Source organism: Dromaius novaehollandiae, chromosome 1, assembly GCF_036370855.1.
Source record: "Dromaius novaehollandiae isolate bDroNov1 chromosome 1, bDroNov1.hap1, whole genome shotgun sequence".
NCBI classification, from domain to species: domain Eukaryota; kingdom Metazoa; phylum Chordata; class Aves; order Casuariiformes; family Dromaiidae; genus Dromaius; species Dromaius novaehollandiae.
In genome coordinates, this window is record NC_088098.1 from 53,452,475 (window position 1) to 53,476,546 (window position 24,072).

General features: G+C 48.7%; 1 protein-coding gene across 2 annotated transcripts; it reads left to right on the plus strand.

Annotated features, from left to right (window-relative positions):
- Window positions 1–4,259: 4,259 nt before the first annotated feature.
- Window positions 4,260–22,473, plus strand: CBX6 (chromobox 6). Of its 2 annotated transcripts, none has more exons than XM_026101914.2 (5): window positions 4,260–4,408; window positions 4,537–4,580; window positions 4,737–4,802; window positions 4,998–5,064; window positions 13,608–22,473. In XM_026101914.2, the coding sequence occupies exons 1-5, from the start codon at window positions 4,340–4,342 to the stop codon at window positions 14,574–14,576; spliced, it is 1,215 nt and encodes a 404-aa protein (XP_025957699.1). In that variant the 5' UTR covers window positions 4,260–4,339; the 3' UTR covers window positions 14,577–22,473. The 2 variants fall into 2 exon arrangements, with proteins under 2 accessions (XP_025957699.1, XP_025957709.1); XM_026101924.2 differs by having other exon boundaries at window positions 13,662–22,473.
- Window positions 22,474–24,072: the final 1,599 nt, after the last annotated feature.

The following is a 24,072-nucleotide window of genomic DNA, read 5'->3' on the forward strand; positions in this document are numbered from 1 at the left end:
TGGTTGCCAGACTGACAAGGTCAGGGAGTGTGCTCTTCTCCAAGCTAAAGCCCCAGGTGGGCTGGGCTGGAGGGCTTTCAAGGAGCTCCCCAGAGCCCAGACACTCCTGGGTGGAATTTGGCCGTGATTCATTGCAGCTAACTTGGACCTTTACCTAAGAGCCCAAATCCTGGGATTACTCAATGGAGAGAATCACAAAGTATAATGTATTCATGTACTCCACTTTGAATTTTGACCTTTTCCCATTAATTGAGGTACCTTAGCAAGTGAATCGGGCTTTCTGAGACTCTGAATGTAATGTGGGAATGAGCCCTACATCTGAACACAGCCTTGACTTCAAATGAAAAAGCACATGTAGCAAAAGCAGGGGGGTGAGCTGTGTTTCCTGATGCAATCATGGCTCAAGCCTGTGTGGTTATGTCTTGCCTGTGTTACCAAAGGGTAGTCTGTGTGCTTTCCCTGAGCCAGGAAGGCTGGATTTGACTGATGGCATCATAGCAGGACTTCAGCCAGACACTTATTTTCTGGCAGCAGCTAGTGAGTCAGGTGAAGTTGTAAGAAGCTGCAGTGCAGAGTTACGGGAAAGCCTACTCAAGAGATTTTCTCCATACCCTTGCCAAAGCTGCAGAGGCTGGCTGGCACTAGAAACTCTTCAGGCTTGTCCTTTCACACACGTGCTGGTTGGATTAAAGGTTAATCTGGATAGTAAATTTTGTTTAATCATCCGTTGCCATGCTGCCTCTCTGATCCATGCACTGCTGCCAGGTTCACTTGCACAGCTCTTCTAATAGGATGACTGAGAACTTGGGCACTCAGCTGTGCCTCAAAACTTGTCCCTGGGGACCTGCTACAGTTGGTGTCACCTGAAAGGGGAGGCTGCACTCAGCCCTCTGAGGAGCACGGAGTTAAATGTGGCCAATGCAACTCTGAGTACAGAGTGCTGCCAGGAGACTGGTATTCACCACCTCTCTGTCCAGTGTAGCTTCACATAGTGTTGCTTACCTTCCCTGCTCTTGGTCATTCTGTTCCTGGGGTTTTGAAGCAAGTCTGCTAGAAACCTGGGGCATTTGTGTATCTACCCATGATCCAGTGTCAGCCTGGGCAGCTGGACCTGCTTTGGGAACTCAAAGGTAGGCTCTAGGAATATCACAAGTACCCTGGTGGTATAGGCACTGGATGAAGCCCAAAGGCCTTCTCCAGCCTCAACTGAGGCTACATCAAAAAGGTAGTGAGTTAGAGAGATTGTTCTACTGGCCACTGCTTGGGCCATGCTGAGCCATCCATAACTGCTGCACAAGCAGATACGTTGTCATCTTTAAGTGATCTGTTTCTGCCTTTGTGTGTTAAGTATTTCCTGCAGCCTGGAAATACCACTATTTGGACATGAATGACTACAGCATCAAGCGTTTGCTCAAAAACCCATACAGAATTTGCTTGAGAGCTGGTGTAGCAGAACACACCCCTGCCGCTCAGTATGCAAGAGCGTATTACCATTTCTTTCTACTAGTCTGCTTCTCTTGACAGCTACTTCCCTCAAGCAACCTGGAGTAGAGCTGGTTGATCAACTCTTGAAGTTGTTCTAATGGAGATAAACATTGCTACCCCTAGCAGGCCACAAGTCTGCAAAAAATGAACCTGGTGGTGGCTACTGGCTTTGTGCGGGTCAGTTTCTCACAGTCGAGTGCCCTATTTTTAAAAAAACATGTTTTTTGCACCTACTGCTCTCCCCCTATGCTCATGCACCACTTGCCAATGTTCCTTGTGAGAAAGGTCATTCTTGCTGCTCCCACAAAGCTTATTGCTTCCCTTTGCAGGCTTATCAGTATGAGCAAGAAGTGATCTGGTGTAGCCTATGCCACTAGGGTCTTCAGGACAGTGAGATGCCAAGAAAATATTTTGTTCCTGTGGCCACTGTGAACAATAGCTGTTTTTTAACTGGAAAGTGAATGAAACAAAGTACTCAGCAATGCTCTAACAACTGGATATTGCTTTGAGCAACTGCTGTTCTTTTGCTTTGGGAAACTAAAAGTTAGACAAAAGAATCAGGGGCTGAGGAATACCCCTAAAATAGCTACTTGCAAGGATTTTATCAACTATTGTAGCTGGAGAGAGCATCTTGCTGACAGGTGGAAGGAGAAAACTTGAAAGAGCATGTGGAGTGCTCTGAAATGTTGCTGCTCCTTCTGGACCATGGATCAGGGATGCCTTGTGCTTCTACTTCAAGGTGAGATGTGCTGCTTGTGACCTGTATGGCTTTTTGAGGATAAGGCCATCAATCACAGTTGCTGCATGTGTTAGTGTAGGTGTGTAAGGACTTTTCCCCTTTTTTATTTGGAAATGGGTTTATGATATTGATGGTTGGAAGTTAAACAAATTACTTGACAGTCAGCCACAAGTGTAAAAGCAGTTGTTTAAACAAAGTGAACAGTGACAAATACGCCAATTGAAATGTGGCTGGTGTTACTGAACACTGAAAGTGCAAAGCTGAAATCAGTTAAAAAGGTGAAAAGCAAAATATAGTGGGTGTGATCAGCTTGTTCTTTTTAAGTCACTTTGTAATATATAAAGGATTGGGAGGGGAAAACATGGTGTCTGGGGAAGTGTGGCAGTCCAGAAGGATTTGTCCCATTCTGCATAAGAGAGTTAAGGGATCTGTCTGGGTTTTTTGTTCTCTGTTGGCCCGTGATGGTAAATACCTGAGAACAGGCTGAAAAAGGCCCTTTCTCGAGGTGAGTGATGTGACCTAAATGCAGAATTATCAGTGGCAGAGTATATCATCGCTCAGGCCCTGACCACAGAAACACCTTGTTCTCTGCATTGTCTGTATCTTGGCCATCCAGGAACTTCTCCGTCCCCTCCGCTGAGGATGTGGACAATGCGGCTGGGACACGTCACTTCTTGAAGTCCTTTTCCTCTGATCAAAGCTGGTGGTGGTGGTTGCAACGCTTTGGCTGCCAAGGTGAAAAAGATCAAATCAGTATGACAAACTCTTGCCTGGATGGCAGGCATTATGCCAGCAGTGATGAAATGGTTGGTTCTACCACCTGCCTCTCTTGACTTGGGGGAAATCCATCCCTCTGGGCCCTGCTGGTGTTGAGAAATTTAGTGATTTTTCAAAATATCCCCTTTCTAGATGGAGCTTCTGAGCCAGCGGTGAGGGGAAAGGCAAGTGAAGAAAGGGTTAGCGAAGGTCCAGGCCCTGGGAGTGCTCCCTGAGGTAAAGAGGAGCAGCAGAAGGGTGCTAAGTGCTCTGCAGGCAGCTGGTGAGCTCATGCTGGTTTGGGACAGAGCAGGAGGAAGCAAGTTGGCCATTGTCTGAACTCCCCATCACAGCTGCCTCTTCCCCCAGAGAGTATTATTCAGAAATGCATCCCTTTCGCTCACCCTAAAAACAGAACTGAAGTGAAGCCAGGGGAATATTCTGCACTGCCGTGTGCCTGGCGATATGTCCCCAGAGCAGCCCTGGGGAAGGGCCGCGAGCTCCGGGGGCCGCACCAAGACTGCCGCTGGGCCACGAGCTTCCATTTTGAATTACTGGGAATTATTTTTGACGGAAGTTTTCTCTCGCTTTCTAGCACCTGCGAGACAGTGTAAAGCACACTGTAAATTAAGTAGGGTTTTGCAGCAACACTCAGCACGGGGAATTCCTTTAAGTGACCTTTTTTTTAAAAAAAAGGTTTTTAATGCTTGGCCCATTTACCTTGCAGTACCCTGCACTGGCTCAAAAATGAGGGCGCATAAAAGCACCAGCCAAAAGGAAAGAGAAGGAAGGACTCAAGTGCCCTTGTTGCTGAGCTTTGCCTACGTTGCTGAGCTAAGGCTGCCCGTTTCCCTGCTTGACCCTTCTGGTGCCGCCATCTTGGCCAGAGGCAGGTGAGGCATAGTGGCGACGCCTCACCCTGAACACGCGCCCGGGCTGCGTGCTCACACGTTCAGATGAGGCTGTGCGGTCTCCAGGGCGAATATGGTTTTAAATAATGAAGGGAGGGGGCTCGTGGGGCAGAGCCTGCGTGCTGCCCGCCTGGCCGCCCCTCCCTCGCACCCGCCCCCCTCCCCCTTACGCCGCGCGGCCCCTTTAAGAGCCGGCGCCTGCGCCCGCCTCCCCTTCCCCTAGCAACCGCCCCCCGAGGGATGGCCGGGGGGGGGGGCAGGGTCACGTGCCGCCGCGCGGCCGCGGCGGGAGGGGGCGCGCGGGCGTGCGCGAGCCGGCGGCGGCACGAGGAGGGCGGGCGGGCGGGAGGGAGGGGAGGGGGGGCGGGCGGGGCGGAGCGGAGCGGGCGGGCGGGATTATTATGGGCTGTGGGCGCCGCCGCTGCTGCTGCCGCCGCCGCCGAGCAAGATGGAGCTGTCTGCAGTGGGGGAGCGCGTCTTCGCCGCTGAGTCCATCATCAAGCGGCGCATCCGAAAGGTGAGGGGCGGCTCGGGGAGGGGGGGGCCCGGCTGCGCCGCCGGCTCCCGCCCGCCCGCCGCTCGGTCGATCCTCGGCGCCCCTCCGCCACCCCCCCTAACCCCCCCCCTCCGCTGTGTGTTTTGCAGGGGCGCATCGAGTACCTGGTGAAATGGAAGGGCTGGGCCATCAAGTGAGTGGGGCCGGGGGGGAGGCGAGGCGAGGCGAGGGGAAGGGGCCCCGCGGCTGCGGTGGGCGCCGCAGGGCCCCCCCCCCCCCCCCGCGGCAGGCCGCCCCCGGGGCCGCGGGGCGGGCCTGGGCGCTCACCTCGGTGCCTCTGGCCCGGCAGGTACAGCACCTGGGAGCCCGAAGAGAACATCCTCGACTCGCGGCTCATCGCGGCCTTCGAGCAGAAGTGAGTGGCTGTTACCCGCCTCCCTGTCCCGGGGTCGGGGGGGGGGAGGGGGGATCGGACGGGCAGCAGGTTTGGCTTCGGGGTGGGTGAGCGGGAAAGGACATCTTTTTTTTTCTTTTTTTTTTTTAACTTGTGTACTTGGCTTTCTTCCTTTGGGAAAAGTTTTAACTTCTGAACAAATCTGACTCCCTAAAGGGAACGAGAACGTGAGCTGTATGGGCCCAAGAAGAGAGGACCTAAGCCCAAAACTTTTCTCCTGAAGGTAACTCTTATTTAAATAACTTAGGCCTGGCTCACTGTCTTGAGAGCCTCGCTGGCTTGTGCCCTTGGAAGAACCAGACTTTCAAGCAACTTGTGCATGCCTTGCTCTGGAAATGTGGGGGCGACCGGACAGGAAAGCGGGTGGGGGGTGGGGATGCAGAAGTAAGTGCATGAGGTGTGTGTGTGACGGGTGCCCCAGCAGGACAGTCAGTACATGCAGATATGTGTGGTGAGGCTGTATTCTTTTATCCAATATTCTCTCCCTCCTTACGAGCTTCTGCTGTCGCAGTAGCGAGTGAGCCTGCCCCACTCCCTCTTCCTATGGCAGCGTATTATATTCAGTCTGTGTCCTGTAACTTAGCAGCACACTGAGTAATTGGGCAGCTGTGGCTGGAGTCCTGCTGCCACTTGTGCTGTTCTTATCATCTTTCGGTGTGTAGATGCTGTATAGGAGTTTTATGGAGGGTTTGTGTTTTGATCTGAAAACTGCAAGCTTTTTTCACTTTTTGAGGGGAAAGGAGGAGCATTTCACCTCTGTGTAGGAAAGCAGCTGAAGTTTCCAGTTCTTCTCTGCCAGACCCTGCACCTTTACAAAATAGCATCTCTGCACTCCTGTAGTGAAGAATAATGAGGGTAGTCCCTAGTGCACCTTCCCCCCACCATGACTTTTTTTCTTTAAACTAGGAAATGTGGTAGTTGCATGACAGCTCATATGAGATACGTGGATTACTAGTCCACAGACAAACTTCCTTGCTTTGCTCCCTTCTTCCCCCTTCCCTCCCCCAACTATCCCAATATCAGACCTTAAATGAATGGAGAAACACAACGCACCCTTGCAGGTTTAAGACAGTTGAGGGAGTGATCAGCTTCCCTGGTTTGATCCAGTAAAAAACTCTGGAACAACCAGGGTGGCCCCTCTAGTAAGGGGTCTCCCAGTCATTCTGTGGCTTTGGGCCAATACACTGTATGTATTGTATCTGTTTCCCCATCTGTGAAACGGGTTAGTACTCTCCTCTACCTGACAGATGTTGGAGCTTTACTCAAATTAGTGCAGCATTTTAACTGTACGAGCATTGGAACAAGCAGTGAGGGGTAGGGTGTCATCTGTCCTCTGCTTTGAGAAGACTTAACAAAGCACATAGGAGAAATTCAGGAGTAAGTGTATTCTGATGCCCTGAGTAAAACCCAGGGAACTATGGTGATCTTGTGAAAGTCCTGTTGATGGAACTATCCCCCTTTCCCCACACAGCCTGTTTTGTTGCTAACAGTTTTCTGTCTCTACAGACTGAAAGCTGTAAACATAAGTGATGTGTGCCACCTCTTACTTTTTATTCAGTGAAACTAGACTAGTTAGTTTTTCTCTTTCTGGCGGTCATGCATTAAATGAAAGCCTTTTGTTTAGGTTTCGAACAGTGCAGAGGAAAACTTAAAGGGAAATCACCAGCTTAAAATAGTTTTCTGCTTGAATTAAAAAATACTGTCGCTTGTAACACCTGACACTCTTCAGAGCAGTAGAGAAGTGTTTTTCTTCTCTGTTCATGCTGTAGTTTCAGCATTACTGTGTGTAATCAGTTTTGTCTTTTTTGACTCTGTGTTACAGGAATATATAAAAACTATTGCTAACTTTTCTCTCTCTCTCTCTCTCTCTCTCTCAAAAAAAAAATTCTTCCTCTTCCCCCCTTGCCCTTTAAAATCCCTGAAACTTAGAACCTAGATTATTCAACAACATCCTTTGAATCACATCCCTGAAATGTTTCTGTAGCATGTCTTCTTTCTCCCAGCTTCTCAAATGTTACTGAAAACCTGCAGGTTTGTATAACTGACTCGATACTTTGGAGAGGATGGATTCAGATAGGGAGCAAGACATGATCTCATAAAGATCGATGCCTCTTTGTGGGAAACACTGAGCAGGGCAGAACACTGGCACTGCCACTTGATTTGCGGCTCTGGGAAACAGAGCTGGTGAAACTGTTTAGAGCTTTGACTTGCCATTTTCTGTGACTTTTGATCCTACCCTAAAAATAACACCCCAGGCCAGGCAGCAAGAAGTAACTCTATCTCAGCTAGCCCTATCTGCACATGTTCAAGCTCTGTTCAGACAAACTGCTAGCAGTGTGACTGCTGCTAGAAAAGCAGCTAAGACCAGCACGCTAGTTAGTTCTTTTTGATCAGTACGTGTGTTTTACTTGTTTCTTCTGACCTGGCTTTGACCTTGTTACTCCTGCAGAGTGGGTGTCACCATAGAAGTAGTGGGATCCTGTTCTGCCTCACACATCGTTAATAGTGTTTTCAGTTCTCTCAGGTGCAGAATCTTTTGCCAATGAGAAATTCAGAAGCAGAGCAAGAAATTTGACTCTAGCATCCCAGAGGGAATCTTCAGAGTTGGCAGTTTGAACAATATTCTTTTTGATCTGCTAACTGAACAGATTAGGCCTGGATGGAATGATGTTTAAGTAGGGGTCTGGCCTAGGACTGCTTTGGTGGACTAGCCTGCCCTTGAATCAGTGGCTTACTAGGATTTTGCATATGTTTAAATTGAGTCTCTAGTAAGGCCTCAAAATAAGCGCTCTGATATGCCACTTGGGCCCCTGGCTTGCGTGGGTGTTTCAGTTTTCAGTTGGGGCTAGATTTATCAAGGGATTAATTCTCAAAAGCTGCAGATAGGCACCCGGGGGATTTACAGAACGCATTCCAGCAGGTTAGTTGCCCACGCCTTTGGAAAAGCTTTGAAAAGCTGCATCTTCAGCCACCTGCTGCCTTTGTAAGCCAGGCTCCTATTGCTGTGAGCTCTGTAACACTTGCCCTTTCGATCAGACTGCAAGGGGGAATCACAGTCCGGGCTTTGTAATATCACTACTAAGATGGATGGCTGGCCTTGAAAATGACCCCTGCAAACTTCAATCCCAAAGTTCTGGTTCAGAAATGAGTCTTTATTCTGTGTGTCTAGGGGCAAACTTTCCCATGGCTGAGATCAAGCTTGGAGGATGGTATGCTGTAAGCTATTTGCTGAGTGTATGAGAAGCAAAGTCCTTGGTTTGAAACAGGTAGCACTACGTGTAAGGCTCTTGCCTTACTACTTAGGTGTCTGTGACAGAATCCTTCCTTGAGGATAGGCCCTTCAGCTTGAGGACAGAATGGAAACTCAGAAAGAGATGTTAATCCTCATGGATGCTGCAGTAACCACTGTCTTTGCCTAGTTTGCTGTTTTGTTTTGTTTTTTATTTTGCTTTTCCTCTCAGCGCTAGGCTGTGTGGAATGCAAAATTCGCCAGTCTGAAGTCTGGCAAGTGCTATTAAGAGACTGAGCCTGGTCTCCAAGCTTAGTGGGTGGCTAGCAAAGATCCCTATTCTCATGGCTGCAAATACGAAGGTGAAAAGACTGGAGAAGGCTAACAGGGAGGAAGAAGTAACTGAGAACAGAGTAAGGAGGAGTGCCTCATCTGGCTGCAGCGTAAGTTTTCCCATTCAATTCCCCCACTGTTTAATTTGGCAGGGAGGAAGAAGGGACAGAACAGCATGGTCACTTCTCCCTTTCTTGAACTCTGAAGTGGGGTTTCTTCTGATCTTCTCCCTGTTTGTAAATTATCCCAGAGTAGTCTGAAACCAGACTGTTCCCCTTTGTAGCATTTCATTCACCATCCAGTTGGGAGACTTTAGTTTATGGCAGTGTTGCTTGGGAGAACTGGGCCACGAACTAGCTTGCAGTTTTCTTGTCACTTGGAAGGCTGCAGAAGAAAGAGGGCAATAAAAAGACAGAATGGCAGCCAAAAAGAGGAATGAAGAGCTCTTACGAATGCTGTTTGGAGCAAGAACTGTGGGAATGCAGGTGAAATACAAAAGACAAAGCAGAACCAGTAATGCATGAGAGAATAGTGCTACTACATTGCAGCAGCACTACTGAAAATTACTTGACTTTGAAATAATTAACTAGGAATCTGTTGCCTTACAAGATATTTTTTTTTTTTTACTTCCAAGTTGTAGATACTTTGATACATATCAAGTGAGTGAGGCTTTACAGAGCATGTGTAAGTATGACTTCAGTGTATGTGCTTGCGCGCCTCAGTGCATTAAGGGAATGAATGAACAAATAGGCTTGCTGGGCCTCAAGGGGCATTTATTTAGAAATAGTAGGGAACAAGGGAGATATATTAGTTCCCAGGGGCAATGAGAGAGAGCTGTATGAGCTAAATAAAGGTGATACAGGCCCCAGAAGGGAGGGGAGGAAGGGAAGCAATCCTAGCAATTGCCTTGCTCTCATGACAGAGTACTGCAGCAAGTCTCCGGAAACTGCATCCTGATATAGGCTGAGCTGTAAGCAGGAAGTGAGTTATTTCGTATATGTGCTGAGTACCTTTTCAGTACTGAGCAAATCATGCAGGTAAAGACAGGAAAAATCCAAAGAAGTAGTTTCCTTTTGGAAGAGTTCTTGCTAAGTAGCATAAACTGTGTTGGCATAGCTGAAAGGACAAAACAGCTTTGTTTTTAAAGACTTTATGCTCATAAAGTATGTGAGTGTGGTAGAGGAATGAATCTGTAGTAGGGAGAAGTACATTTCCAGCAGATGAAAACCAAATACTGAGTCTTCTGCAAACAGGAGGTAGCAAGTTACTTAACATATGTTTGGAAGCAAGAAATGAGAATGAGTGAACCCAGAAAATGTGCTGTCCTCTGCAGGGCAGAGACCTGAGTTCGTGTAGTTGATGCCCGACTAAACCTGATCCTATGTCTGGTAGAACTACAGAGCTTCGCAAGTGAGAGGAATGTGGGGGCTGGTCTTAGATAAAGCATCTGATACTATTTTTCTTGAAACCTTACCTGGAAAAACAAGCTCAAGGTAAGCTGAATGTTTGCATACTGTTCTTTGGAGCTTGTATTGAACCTGGTCACTGGGAACAGCACTGTAGCACCTGGGGAGGACTGTCTCAACTTAGCATATCTCTTAATAGTTTGGCAGAGGAGGTCAATGGTGCATATATTCTACTTGGAAACTACTGAAGCTGGAATTTTAGTAAAGGCAGAAAGCTGAAACATGAGTTAGAAATAGATTCAGGCTGGAAAAAGTGCCCCAGAAGTAACTGAAAATGCAGACACATAGCAGGTAAAGGATACCTAGGTTTTTTTGCACACTGGAAAGGTGCTAGTTGTGGGCCAGGGCTCTGTGCTAGCTACTATGTAAGTGTAAAACAAAGACAGGTCTTTCGGTCAAAACAGGACATGAGCTGAGAGATTAATGTGCAAAGACAGAAAAAGTATGATCAGCAGGGGTATGAAAGCGGCCATGCAGTGACCATGCCAGCATTACTGTCTTGTGCTTAATGTAGCTGATGGGAAACTTCGCTGAGGAGTTTGTAGTGTATAAGGCAGCTGTGGATGTTTGTGATTGCTTCCACCAAGCTTGAGGGGTGTTGTGAGGGGGAAGGCCTGCTTCTTTCACCAGTGGGTGATGGAAGGTAGCATTGCAGGCCAGCAGCAATTAGACCTCTTGACTGAGTGGTGAGGCACAGAGGAGGCCTTGAAAGTGACATGTAGCAGAATTCATCAGTCTGAGGTGTGATATAGGACAGTAAATTAATCTAGAAGACATGTGGTCTTGGCAACAGGAGAGGCCTGAAGGATGGCTCCGTGTGTCTACCCAAGGTGTGGATCAAGGATTTTTACTGATCCATCTGTCTCTATACTCTTTGCCTGGATTCGCCCTCCTGTGTTTTGGAAATGGGACATTGTGTTGTACTTTGTTCTCCACTGAGCAATGGTAAATTGGAGAAAGCCCAAAGCATGAGAGCAGCTATGCTCAAAGGGCTGGCTGTGATGGGCAAGGGGAAAAAGGAGGAATAAAGTCCTTAACCCAGGCTGTCTTCGTATGGTAATGTCAGAAAGCAAACATGACCCTCTCTGTAGGTTTTTTTATCCTTGTCTGCCTTCTGCTTTGGAGGGACCCGTGAAAAGGAAAAGCAAGCACAGCCCTAGATGTGCATCTGCCTGTGCCTGTGATGTTCTGAAGGGGTCTGCTGTTCTCTCAGGCTGCAGCTTGCAGGGGGTTCTGTAAATCACAGTGCTTTGGGGTGTGTGGGGGGAGAGTTTATGTGATGCAGGGAGTTCTCCTGGTGCTGCCACTACAGTCCGGTCTGTAGGGTCCCTGGGACAGGAACACTGTCTAACTAGTACTTTTCTGAGCTGTTTGGGGCATGGAATAATGTGTGAAGCTGAGCAAAAAGAAACTAGCTGGATACTGGGATGCTTCCTATACATTTTGGGGTCCGTCTGTGCTGGGAACTCTTCCTTCCAGCCATGCTAAGAGGCCATACACAGTCCAGAGCTAAGGTTCAGGCAGTGTCCATGCCTGTCTGCACTCATGTCACTTGTCCTGATGTATTTGTCAGTCATCTAATATAAAGCTGAATATACCTGGTGCAGATGAGCCTTCAGTCTGCGTTTTCATTTAAAGCAGGGGAAGGAGGCCTCATCTTTGCAGCCCTTTTAAAGCCAGGATATAAAAAATACTGCAGGGAATGATCCACCATTAGCCAGGAAGGAACAAAATGTCTTCCATGTCTCCATTCTTTACTTATTCTGGGTCTTCTGCAGTTCTCACTGGGATCTCAGTGGGATAATAAGTGCACTGGATGGCAACAGAGCCCACGGGGGATGTGGGCCTAGGGCTCTGAACTTGTTGTGCAGAGCTGTCCTGGGCCCCTCGCTTGAATCTGTAAGATCACTGGCTTTACAAGAACATTCTTCCCCAGCCGTTTCCTTGGTAGGAGGCACAGCCTGCAGGGGGACAAATGAGATGGTGTTGGAGTGCTAAAGCTCTTAGTTGGCGAGAAGCCATCCTGATCTTGGCGTGTGCTAGGGGGCAATGGGTTAGAAAGTTGGGGAGGAAAAGCAGCTGTCTTTTGGTGCTGCAGTTCTTCTCGTGCCCACAAGATGGGGGAAGCAGCTCACTAGATGGGTAACTGGAGAGAGGCTGGTCCCGTGGAGTCAAGGTGTGGGTTACTTTTGTCAGTGACCACCTTTGCGGGTGAGGGAATAAGAAAGGATGTTTATTTGGGGCAAGAAACAGGGTGCAGGTGGGAGACTGAGCTTTAAGAGGAGCTCTGCCCTGACAAAAGAAGGTGTAAGAGTATATTCTGGGTTTCCATGCCCACAGGGTCGTCAGGCCGTACTTGCTCAGCTTACCGATGAGACTGCTGTTCCTGCTGCTAGCAAATGTTTCTGTCTCCCTGGTGCATGAACCAGGGCAGGCTCTGGCATGATATCGAAGTGGCAGAGCTTAAACTTAATTCTTTTCCCTGTCCCTTAGGGAGGGCAGATACTGTGCAGTTAAGCCATGTGTATTCCTACTTTGTTGCATTAGTACCTCTTAAACAAGTGTGGTGTTCAAAAGGACAAGGCAGTATCTTCTCTGGAGATGCAGTTAATTTTGAGTTAAGTCCCAGCTGGTGTAGTCTCTGGCTTTGAGTACTGGACCTGTCTCTGAAGGCAGAGTCGGGATAAAGCAACTCAGTCGTGGTTTCTAGGCTCTGCGTTTCTTGTGTTTAACTAAGATGACTCTGATGGAACTGATCTGCTTAAGTAACCTCTCTCTCTTCTCCTGACCTTTGGCTTTGATACTTTAGTTCATCAGACCACCCTCACCCACTTCCATCTCTGTTTCTCCAGACTCCCTTCTGTCATGCTTCCTAGAGCAGATGAGTCTGGTTATGGGAGGGGAAGAGTATGCATTACTTTTCCCCTATCCTTTGTCTTTTGCTTATCTCCTAGGTGATCAGATACAGTCCCCTCACTTGGGCCTAGTACTCTAGGTTTGGGTATTAACTCAACACAAGCCATGTCATTGGTACTGATCCCCACCAACAGCCCAAATGCCTACTAGGGTGTTTAGTTGTGTGGCTGACAATGGGAAGCTGTACACACTGGCTGATGGTGACCAAGAAGGGTGTTAGAAACTATAAACTGTACTTACATTGCTAGAGACTGTGGCTGTTTCCTCCTGGGAGAAGCATGTGTTATCAGGGATGTTTGCCTTGGGACTAATTAGCTGCCCAAAAAGGATGTAGACAGTGCCCCTTGCTTGTGTAGGGGCTGTGCCACAGCTATTGATAGTCCATAGGTCACAGCCAACACCTGCTTTTTGCCCCCATCTCGAAGTTCCTCAGCCTGTTTCTCACCAAGTAGTGGTGTCACTTGTGGTAGCCACCTCCTTGGTTGGTAGGCTGTGGACTGAAGTGGGAGTCCTTGGTGCTGAAAACATGGCTTCTTGCAGTCTGATCTGAAGCTTTGTAGCTGAGGGGTTATGAATTTGGCTCATCCCTTCTGTGGAGTTGGCACAGAGGGGAGGGTGTCTGTCCCCTCTCACCGGTAGGTTAAGCACAAGGTTGCAGGTGTGTGTGTGGTTGTTGTTAGTGTGGGTATAAATGGGATACTGTGGCATGGCACTGCCATTAAGGGCCTGTTCTGAGGTGAGGAAGGCCTGTTTTTGAGACATGGCTACATCTAGGCTGTCTCTCTGACCCTGTTTTTTTTTTTTCTCTCCCCACCACCGCAGGCTCGGGCCCAAGCGGAGGCCCTCCACATTGGGGATGTACACTTTTCTGTCAAGCCTGGCTCCAGCACTTCATCTCCCAAGCTCCACTCCAGCGCCGCGGTGCACCGGCTCAAGAAAGATATCCGGCGATGTCACCGCATGTCTCGGCGCCCTCTGCCCCGTCCAGACCCCCAGAATGGTGGGAGTGTGGGTGGGGGGGCCGGCATCCGTCCTCCTGTCTCACCCTTCTCTGAGACCGTCCGTATCATCAACCGCAAGGTGAAGCCCCGTGAGCCCAAGCGCAGCCGCATCATCCTCAACCTCAAAGTCATTGACAAAGGTGGAAAGCCTGCCAATGGGGCTGGAGGCCTGGCTCGGCCCAAGATTCCTTCCCGAAACCGTGTCATTGGCAAGAGCAAAAAGTTCAGTGAGAGTGTCCTCCGCAACCAGATCCGCCACATGAAGTTTGGCGCCTTTTCACTCTACAATAAGCCGTCTGCTGCACCTGCCCCCTCTCTGGAGGGCAAAGGGGAAGCCGAAGGTTCCCAAGCGGCCTCCTGTGGGCTCATTATGGGCTCCACCGCTTACGATGCCCCCAGCTCCAGCTCCTCTGGCTGCCCCTCACCTGCCCCCCACTCCTCATCCGACCCAGATGATTCCCCTCCGAAGCTGCTTCCTGAGACCCTCAGTCCAGCCATCCCTGACTGGCGTGAGTCGGAGGTCCTCGACCTCTCAATCCCGCCTGAGTCAGCTGCCACCAGCAAGCGTTCCCCTCAAGGAGGGTGTGGTGGGGGGCAGACACCCTCCTTGTCCCTTTCCTCTTCCGACCCAGAGCAGGAGACCGGCGACTGGCGTCCCGAGATGTCCCCTTGCTCTAATGTGGTGGTCACAGATGTCACCAGCAACCTCCTCACGGTCACCATCAAGGAGTTCTGCAATGCGGAGGATTTTGAGAAAGTGGCAGCAGGTGGCGGAGGAAGCAGCAAGTGAGCAGCCAGGTCCCTCTGCTCTGGGGGTGTGGGGGGAGCTGTACCTGTGAGAAGTCGTGGTGTGAATGGCTGTCCTTAGTTCTCTCCTCCTCCCCTTTGCTGTCCCTCTGCCCTCACCGCCACCCTTCCTCCTCCTTTCTTCCTGCCCACGGCTGTGGTATTGCAGTGGGGGGAGCAGGGGCATCCAGTATTCCTGGGTGTCACTGCTGCTGGGGGAGGGCAGGGAGGTCGTCGTGGGGCTGGGGAGTGGTTGTTTGTCCTTGAATGTGATGTTGTCCAACTGGCCGTGGAGCCTTTGGGGATGAGGGGTCAGTGAATGTGTGTGTGTGGTGGGGGAGGGTGGGGAAGGTGCTTTTCCCCTCCTTCCCCTTCCATCTTTGACTAAAAATGAAGAGGAGCTCCAGACCCTTGAGAGGGGGATGTAAGAGCCCTCGCCCACTCCCCCCAAGTCTTTTCCAACAACGTGCATGCAGTCTCTTCCGTTCCTCTTGTTTTTCCTGCTGCCATGTCTCCAATCCTCCCATCTTCCCCTTCTTGGCTTGCGGCCTGGATCTGCCAACTCATATGCTGCAGTCATGGCAATGGCTGATCCAGAGGCCCCCAGAGCCATGGGGAGAGGGGCAGGTGACGTGTCATGCCTGGAAAGTGCTTATGACAAAGCTGGGGTGGTTGGGGGGTGCCCCATGCAGCATATGCCCCACACCGGCTTCCCTTTTAGCTATTGGTGCTACCTTGGCAGTTGTATGGGCGCTTTCATGTGGCCTGGTCCCTCCTCTTTGCATCTTCCAGCTTGATCAGCTTTGCAGGGGGAAGGGAGGAAAAGGGGAGCCTGCTTCTGGCCCAGATGTTCCTTCTCATGTTCGTTACTTGCACTTGCCTGGAGGAGAGGGCATAAAATGCCCTTCCCCAGCTTTTCCATGGTGGAAGTGGGAGTTGGCTGCGCATCCATCCTTCAATTTGGAAGAAGAAAAGCTGATGGCGTGATGCTGCCCCAGCCAGGTGAGGCTGATCTGCATTGTGTGTAAGCTTCCCTTGAACCTTTTTGCTTCCCCCCTGCTTCGCTTCTTCGGAGGGAGGGATGGATGCTAACGCAGGTCCTCCATTCTTGCTTCTTTTCATCTCTCTCCTGTTCTTTCACTTTTGTGGATGGCCTGGAAGAGGGTTCCCCTTTGCCTTTTCAGGATCTGAAATGGCCCTTACAACTGTCAATCAAAGGTGCTAATAAGAAATAATTGTCTCTCACGCATCATATGCATGTATGTTGATTTTCCCCCCCTCCCCCAAATTCCTGTGAGTTGGTCCAGAAATCTTCACCCCATGCAAGTGGGAGAAAGCAAGACCATAGCTTGCCATTCTTTACCCACATCTCCTTCTTGCCCTGGCCACCCTTGCTTGGACATGCTGTTCATGTCCCAGATAAGTTCTCTCCTTCACCTGCCCTTTTTGACTTGCTTGATTTCCATCAGTCCTAAGCTTCATGGTGTAATGCCATTCCTTTACTCTCCCCTCTTGCCCTACTTGCCCGTGCCTGAACCTGTAGGTGCAAAGAAAAGAGGTGCTGAAGTATCAGTCTGTGGAAGAGTCTCACCCTCTCAGCCCTGTCCCTATTACCCTGGGATGGGTCAGAGGGGTGCTACTTCCACATACATGCTGCAGAGGTGAAAAGGGTGGAAAAAATTCCCTGCATCAGGGCTCATCTATGTGCAAATTTGCCCTGGACAGGCAAACACAAGTGGAATTCACCCCTTTGGTGCTTGTGCATGAGGACACTCGGGAGCTGGAAGCTATCGGCTGTGAGGAGCGTTCTCATGTGAAGTAGTGATTTTGTGGTTGTAATGGTCTGAGGGTAGAAGTGAGGCAGTTTGTGGGAGAGAGGTAATATTTGTGCAAGTGGCATAGTTGGTGTGGCAGAGGGAGAGACCGTCTTCTGACCTTAATTAGGGCTTCTGTGCCCAGAGCTTGTCTTTTCCCCTCCTCCAACTCATCAGTTGGCGTAATAAAATCTCTGCTGCTCTCCCCACGAACATTGCCTCACAGAGAGTAGAGTTCAAAACTGCAAAGCATGGTGAATTCAAACCAGTTGTGGTTCAGTGCTTGTGTAGACAGTCTGAGGGGGGATTCCAGGTGCTGTTAGTCCCACCCTTTGCATACCTTCCCGCTCCCCACCCCTTGTTTAAAAAGTTTAGTGGACTTTATGGGGAAGCTGTTACATTTATAACTGAGGCTGGGGGTGGGGAGAAAGAGACTTCCCCAGTTCGTTCACCAAGCTAAGGCTTCCTGTAAGTTGTTGGACTTGTGTGCGTGTCTGTATTAATACTTGCCTGTATTTTTTGTGTCTTCATTTCTGCATCTTTCCTGTGCCTGGCCCACCCAGGGATCCCTTATTTTAACATAGCTTATCCTTATGACTGCAGCTTCAAAGATGAGCAGGTTGTAGATACAGGGAAAAGCTCTCTCTTAGGGAAATAGCAAGAAGATTCTTTTTGTTTGTTTTTTTTTCTTTTTCCCTTCTAAACAAATAACTGTATTCTGAGGCTGCAAGATAAGAGGAACTTTTTTGTGGGGTGGATGCATACTGGCCAGTCACTTTTCTTGGTTGTTAAGTTACTGTTTGGTGTGTATGTGGTGATGTGTTTTGTTTTGTGGTGATGAGATTCTGAAAAAAATTGAAGAGTTTAAGTAGGAGATAAAAGGGAACTTTAATAGGAAACTCTTGATGTATTTTGGCCAAGATGTGTTCACTTGGCAGAATTCTTTTCCCCAGTGTCTCTTGTATGGTGTTCTTTGGGGGTGGGGGGCTGGAATTGTTTAATGAAGGGTTTTTGCCTTTCTCCAGAGTGACAAATAAGGGGATTGTCTGTGAAGAGCAAAACGGTGGGTCGTTGTAGGGATACTCCGTGAGGACCTTCTTCCTGAGGTGAGGAAATAAGGGTATTTGTTGTGGCAAAGGAACTCGTGCAGCAGATCCTCTTTGTGGAGGAAGAAAGGAGTATGATCCGGATTGCAGACACAGCTGAGCTGCTTGTGTGACAAATCTCTTTTTGGATGAGTCACCAGGTGGGAATCAACCCTGAACCTCTGGATCTGAAATCAAGATCCTGTGCTGTTATGAGTTAGGGATCTGTTAACTTGAATGCAGCAACAGTCTCAAGTGGACAGGCCACTTGGGGCTGACTAACCTACCTTCGTATTCACGTGGGTTACACTCCTCCTAAATTTTTATCCCTGCTCTTTAATGGAGATGGGAAGAAAGATCTATCCATGCCCTTAAAAAAGGTGTGGGGTTGGCAGAGGAGTTTATTTGAAAGTATCCCCTTCCTTTCCCCATAACTCCTAGAAAAACAAAAACAGGGAAATATTCTCTGTGTCTGTGCCATGTTTGTTCTCTTGTTGTTGTGTTTTTAGAGGAGATTTTATGATGGAGTGGAAAAAGTGAAATGATTAGTTTTGCATAAAAAAGAAAAGTTTAAAAAAAATTTCTACAGGGAGAAAGCGAGAGAGAGAGTTTAAAAATGAATAATAAATGCAGTGATTGCACAAACTGTAGTGGTATTAGATGGTCCTTAGAAAAAAGAGTATTTTGTAGTATTGAAGCATGTATGTCTGGGATGGTGTTTGGCTAGCTTGAACTGGAGAGAAAGGCATTTTGGGACTAAGCAGCGATCTCTGAGCTGAAAAGGCAAGTTGCATGTTGGAGGAACCCTGTCTACAAACCGTTCCCGTCCTTGTCTCCCAAGTATTGGAGTGAGTTTCCTTCCCTCCCATACCTCTCCTGTGAGCTAAGGTGGAGTCTTCAAATTGTTTTCCAGCCAAGTGGCCCTCAGAAATGGTTGATCTTGTTCTGCCAGAATCAGGCCAGCAACATGGAAACAGTTGACTTTGCATGCACAGCAAACTGCTAAGATTTGGGGTTGGCATGTACCTTTCTTGCCAAATTGCTGTCTTTTCTATTTTTCCTCCCCCATATCCAAGCAGGATTAAGCCTGGTGGGCTTACCTCCTTGGAAACAGATATGCCTCCCCTCCTTAGGGTCTCTTAGCTTCTCACAGTGTCAGTTCTGGGTGGAGAATGGCATTTTTCATATAGGATTCACCACATCAGGACAAAGGACTGAGTCCCGTCTGCACAGAGTCAAGTGTCCCACCTCTGACAGTAGCCAAATCTTCAGGGGAAGATAAGAGAGCTGAGAAGCTTCTGTTGAGTGAGGCATACCCTCTCCTTGAGACTGCCAGAGAACCAGCAAATGCTGGAGGAGTTGAGGTGGAGAGACAAGGGCCCTGATGGGATTTCACTTGAGCAGGATTGCATTCTTCTGCCCTAGCTTTATGGGGGGTGGGGAGGAAGAGTTGTCCTAACATTTCTTCAAAGTGAGGAGGCAGCTTTTGCGTGCTGACTTCCCCATCCAAGATGTCTCTGTCATGTGTTCATCTGGTGTGTGGGAGTGACTGCAGGGAAGAGGGAAGCAACCAGATGTTGGCGTCTGAACAGAACAGAAGGTGGCAGGCAGGGGATGCTAAGATAGTTTTACTTGTCTGGACTTCTCTTGTGCCCTCAGGTTTGAAATGGCAGGTGATGGATGTATCCATGCCTTCCATAGCCTGGGCTCTTCCTGGAACCTTTTTCTTCTCTCTACCTATTGAGCTCTGCCAGTGCTTCCCACGGCCTTCAGCTTGGAACGGCAGCCTCCTGTCTCATGCTCTCTTTTCTCCTCGCTGAGCAGAGCAGGACTAGGGACGCGTGAAGCTAATGAGATGCAAGCTCCTTTTGGGGTGAGAAAACATAGAAATAGACTGTGGCGAGCAGGCCCAGCTGTGGTGAGCCATTAGCTTAATTTCTGTTTTCAGAAAGGGAAAGGGAACATTTCTCCATGTCTCCCCTTACCAAAGTTCCCAGGGAGATTTATGATACAAAAAACCCAATCCAGCCCTTTACCAGGTAGGAGCTGTCTCTGAGCTGAGTCTTCCTAGGGATTTCACTCCCTTTCCCAGCCCCTCTTTGTAGAGGAGGTGTCAGCAGCTCACAGTGTTTGGAGATGATCACCCTCTTAGGGATCTCCCAGCAGAGAGGAAAAGCTTTCTCTGGGTTGCCATGCTGAAGGATAGTGTCCCAAGTCCCCCACACTTGTACCCACTTCAGTGGCTGTAATGTTAGTGAGAACTGCTTGGGGGCAGATCCTTCTTCCCAGAGAGGTGTAACAAACCTGGAGTATGTGTCTGGCTAAATGCTTATTTGTCCCCTGCCTCCTTTCCTACTTTCTGACAAGACATTTTCCTCCTTGCCTGGCGCATCCTTTTACTCCAATGTCGCTTGCTTTTGCTGCATTTTTCAATCGCCCAATAATCGTGCAAGAGCTGGGATCTTATTTACTTTTTATACATAAATATATAAATATAAAAGAAAACCCCCCTCCCTTCTTTCCCCCCTTCTTACCCACCACCCCATGTGTAGCCTGTTCTGATCTCTGTTCGGAAAGCGATGTGTTGTAGAGGGTTGATTTGGGGCTGGGGATTAGGTGCCTCCTGGCTTCTGTTCTTTCTTGGTTTGCTGTGGCCTTTTTGCCAGCTGTTTCACTGCCCTGTGCCTCTGTCTTCCTAGCGCAAGAGTGGCAGTGGGTGGAGGGGGTGATCCCATGGTGCTGAGGGTGCCAGGAGGTTGACTCCAATGATGTCTGCAGAGGGCTAGAGGGATGCTGAGCATTGTTTCAGAAGTCCCCCTCTCCCTGTCTGTGGTTCCTTCTATAGATAACTTGGCAAGTTTATTTCATTGTCGCTTTGGGTTTGCGCAAAGAAGTGACTTACTTTTTTAGGTTCCCCCCCCCCCCCCCCCGAGTGCAATGAGTATGGCTTCTTTTTGGGGATGTGGATGGGAGGAGGTGTTGGCATCTGTCTCCACCCTCAACCTTTTTTTTCCCCCATCCTGCATCCTCTACTTAGCCTCTCTCCCTTTTTAATGTTGGCCTGTGTCAGACTAACATGCCTAGGGGGGTTTGTGCCCTTATCTGTGCAGGGGCAATAGCCCTGGCACCAACAACTTCCCAGGTGTTCTGCGTAGTGAATCTAACATGCCCTGTGTCCTCGCTTATAAAGTTGTTGATGAGCCTTGAGTTCTTTTTCCAAATTTCTCCTTCAATGAGTGACAGAAGATGTAGTTAGTTTGATCCTCCTGTGGTGGTGGGCTGTCCCTGGTGGTTCTTCTGACCCTTCCAGCTTCTGTGTGGTATGAAATTAAATACTTCCAGGACTATCCAAAAGGACTGTCCTTGGGGTGGGAGTCCTACCTCCTCGGAGGAGTATTGTGCTTTCAGCTCTTCCCTTCCAAGGACCCACCTGGGAGCCCCAGAGGAGACCGTGCTGGAGGTGGAGTTGTTGGGGAATGCCCTCAGCCCTTCTGGGCTAAGTGGAGCAGGAGCTGGGAAGGGGGTGAAAAACACAGCAGGAGCTGCGGTGTGGTGAGAGGAAGAGGGAAAGAAGTAAGGTGACAGAAGAGTAGCTAGATGCAGTAAGTGATACCAGCTTCAGGAGTGGCTCAAAAATTGTCTGGTGGGAGGGAAGGGGCCCCGGGACAAGCAGTTGAAATGGCAGTTCCTTTTGCAGGGCCCTGTTCCAGCAAATTGCTAGAGCACGTTCTTGACTTCATTCCTTGTTCAGCCGAGCACTTAAAGCTTGCACTAAATTTCAGGAGCGTGATTCGTTGCGTCAGAAGCACTTCATGGGGCTTTGGGGCCTCATGCAAATAGCAGGGCTTTTACTTACTCCAGAGCAGACCCCCAACTGTGCCCAATTCTGCAGAGGTGCTGTGGGTTTCCTTGTGGATGAAGGCAGCAGGTGGGTTCTCTGTTGTTCTCTGCCTGTCCTGGAGTAAGTCTGCTGCTGCATCCAGGCATACTTCCCGCAAAGGAGGAGGTAGTCTTGGATCAAGTTCTTAAGCAGAACAAAAATTTGCCATGATAACTTTTTTTTAGGAAAAAAAAAGCTGTTTTTTGGGGGTGGTGGTGTTGTTGTTTTTCCCCCTGGAGCTAAACAACTTGGCATGTTCTCTTCCCCTCCTGCTCACTTACCCCTGCTGTTAAACCTTGTCTGCTCCTTAAGAATAGAGAATACTCTTTTTGGGGGAGTGTGGGGTTTTTTTTTTTTCCCTTCATTTGTTTTGGGGTAGAAAGTTGTCCAGTGGTGGTGGAGGACAGGGGCCTGCCTCATCTGTTTCTTCCTTTTACCTTCCCTAGTGCCAAGCTTAGGCTTCAAGTCCTGCAAATTTCTGCAAATATTTAACTTCAAGCAGGCAAGTTACCATACTGAACTCTGTGGTACTTGGGTGCTCCGGGTTCAGCCTGTGCTTGAGTTTTGGCAGCGTCAGGGCCTTGTTCTTTATCTAAGAGAAAGTCAGACCTAACTCCTAGAGTGGTAGTGGTCTTGATGCAACCCATCTGTCTCTTTATTTCCCCTCACTTGGCATACAGAGTGAAGGTGGTGATTTTTTTTTTAATTTAAAATAAACCTAAATATGTATCTTGTAATTTTTTTTTATTTTGAAAAAAATGCATTTAATTAAAAATTGTGCACGGATGAATTGTATATCTATATTTTTTGTCTTGCAATTTTCATTTTAAATATAGTGTTTGCATTTTTTTTTTTTTAATCCAGTTCCCAGCTGGCTAAACTCTGTCTAGAGTGGATGGGTGGGAGGCATAGCCACTGGAGGGGTGATTGAATCACCCCTTCCTTTGGTGCTTCCCACAGGAAAATGGTTTGCTCCGGGTTTGGGGGTGGGGGTTGTGCTAATTACTCTTGTATTCTTGTACATTTTGTTCTTTCTGCTGCTCTTGAATATTGTATCAATGCCAGAAATGGGGAGTTAAAAAAAAAAAAAATAACCCCAATAAATTGTTACATTCCAAAACATGTTGTTTTCTTTGGGTGATTTGTGCCCTGCTGTCGGTGCAAATGACCTGCAGGATTGGTAGTGGGGATTGAAACAGCTTGTGTCCACCAGCACCTTCCCCCAGCAGAGGGGCTGTGCGGTCCCCTGTTGGGATGGACACTGCTAGCCACAGGACTGGGCCAGCCTCCCTTGAGCTGGGTGGCCGAAAACGCCATGGAGTGCAAAGCGCTGCTGACTGTAGGTTTGGGCCCCGCTTGGGTTGCTCCCCGCCTGTGCCTGGAGGGCTGAAGAGTAGGTTGTGCAGAGTCACCTGTGGGATGCAGGATCATTACTTATGTTTTGGTCCTTTTAAAGCTGCTGGAACCTGAATGAGACATACCACTTCGCAGCAGGCGCCTCACTTGGGTGGGTGCTGATGCAGGAGTTTCACTGGGCATGTTTCAAGTACAGTCTGCATTTTGACCTGGATGAAGCCATGAGGCTATACATCTTCTGTCTAGTTCAGGTTGCAAAGCAATGTGTGTTTGCCTTCCATAAGCCATCATGAGACCAGTTTTGCAGCCCAGTATCTATATTTTTACTGTGTTCTCAGATACCTTATTTTTTGCCTGTGTTGATCAGGTGCAGTTTAGATCTTCAGGCTCTTGTGGGCACAATGGTTGCCCAGAAGCTCCAAATAAAGGACAACTGAGACTTCTCCTGTAATACTGGGAGAAGGAGGGGCATTTGAGAAACCCCAAACTGTCAAACGCAAAAGCTTACACTGCTTGGGGAAAATAGAGCTCCCTCCTTCAACATACTTTGAAGAACCTCTGATGTTTTCCCTCATCTTTTTTTCATGAAAGTGCAAGTCTAAGTGCAACAGAGCATTTGGTGGCTGAAAGATGTTTTAGGCCCACATTTCAGAGTTGGGAAAAGCCTAAGTGTGCATTATGACAAATGCTAATCTAAGAAATACGGTAGAACATATTCTTAATGTGTGTAATCAAAGCTCCAAATTTACAGATGGCTCAGACCAAAGCCCCCCTAATGACACCTTTCTATGCAGTGACTCTTGGGTTTCACTTTGAGGGGAAGAGACTGAAAGGAGTGCATTGGGCCTTCCTGAAGGAGAGTCACTGCCTTGTCAGTGACTGTTGAGAACATATCTTGAGATACCTTGCAAGGTCTGAGGTTCAAAAAGTCATAGAACAGCCCTTTCCAGAAATGACATGTTCTGGCCCACTGGGAGAATGGAACATTGTCCACCAAAGCAGAAGACAGCCAAGATTTTATGCCATTTGTATAATGCCAGTAGGCCCCCCTCCTCTACTTCTACTGTGTGCCAAAATATCAGCAGGGCCAGCTCGAAGCAGCTCTTTCCTCTCCTCTTTCTGCCAGTGCTGCTGGGTTTGCTAAGTAAAAGGGCTTTCGGTTGGGCCTGCATGCAGCATCTCCATCTAACGCCCTCTCCATCCAACCTGTGCTTTTGGGAGTGAGATGAAGTCCGGAGAGGCAGAGGCACCTCCAGCGAGCTCTATAACTGTGTGAGGTGACCCAGGCTGCAATTACAGGGACCTGAGACCTGGAAATAAAAGAAACCAGACTGTTGTTGGTGGATTTACACGTTACATGGATTC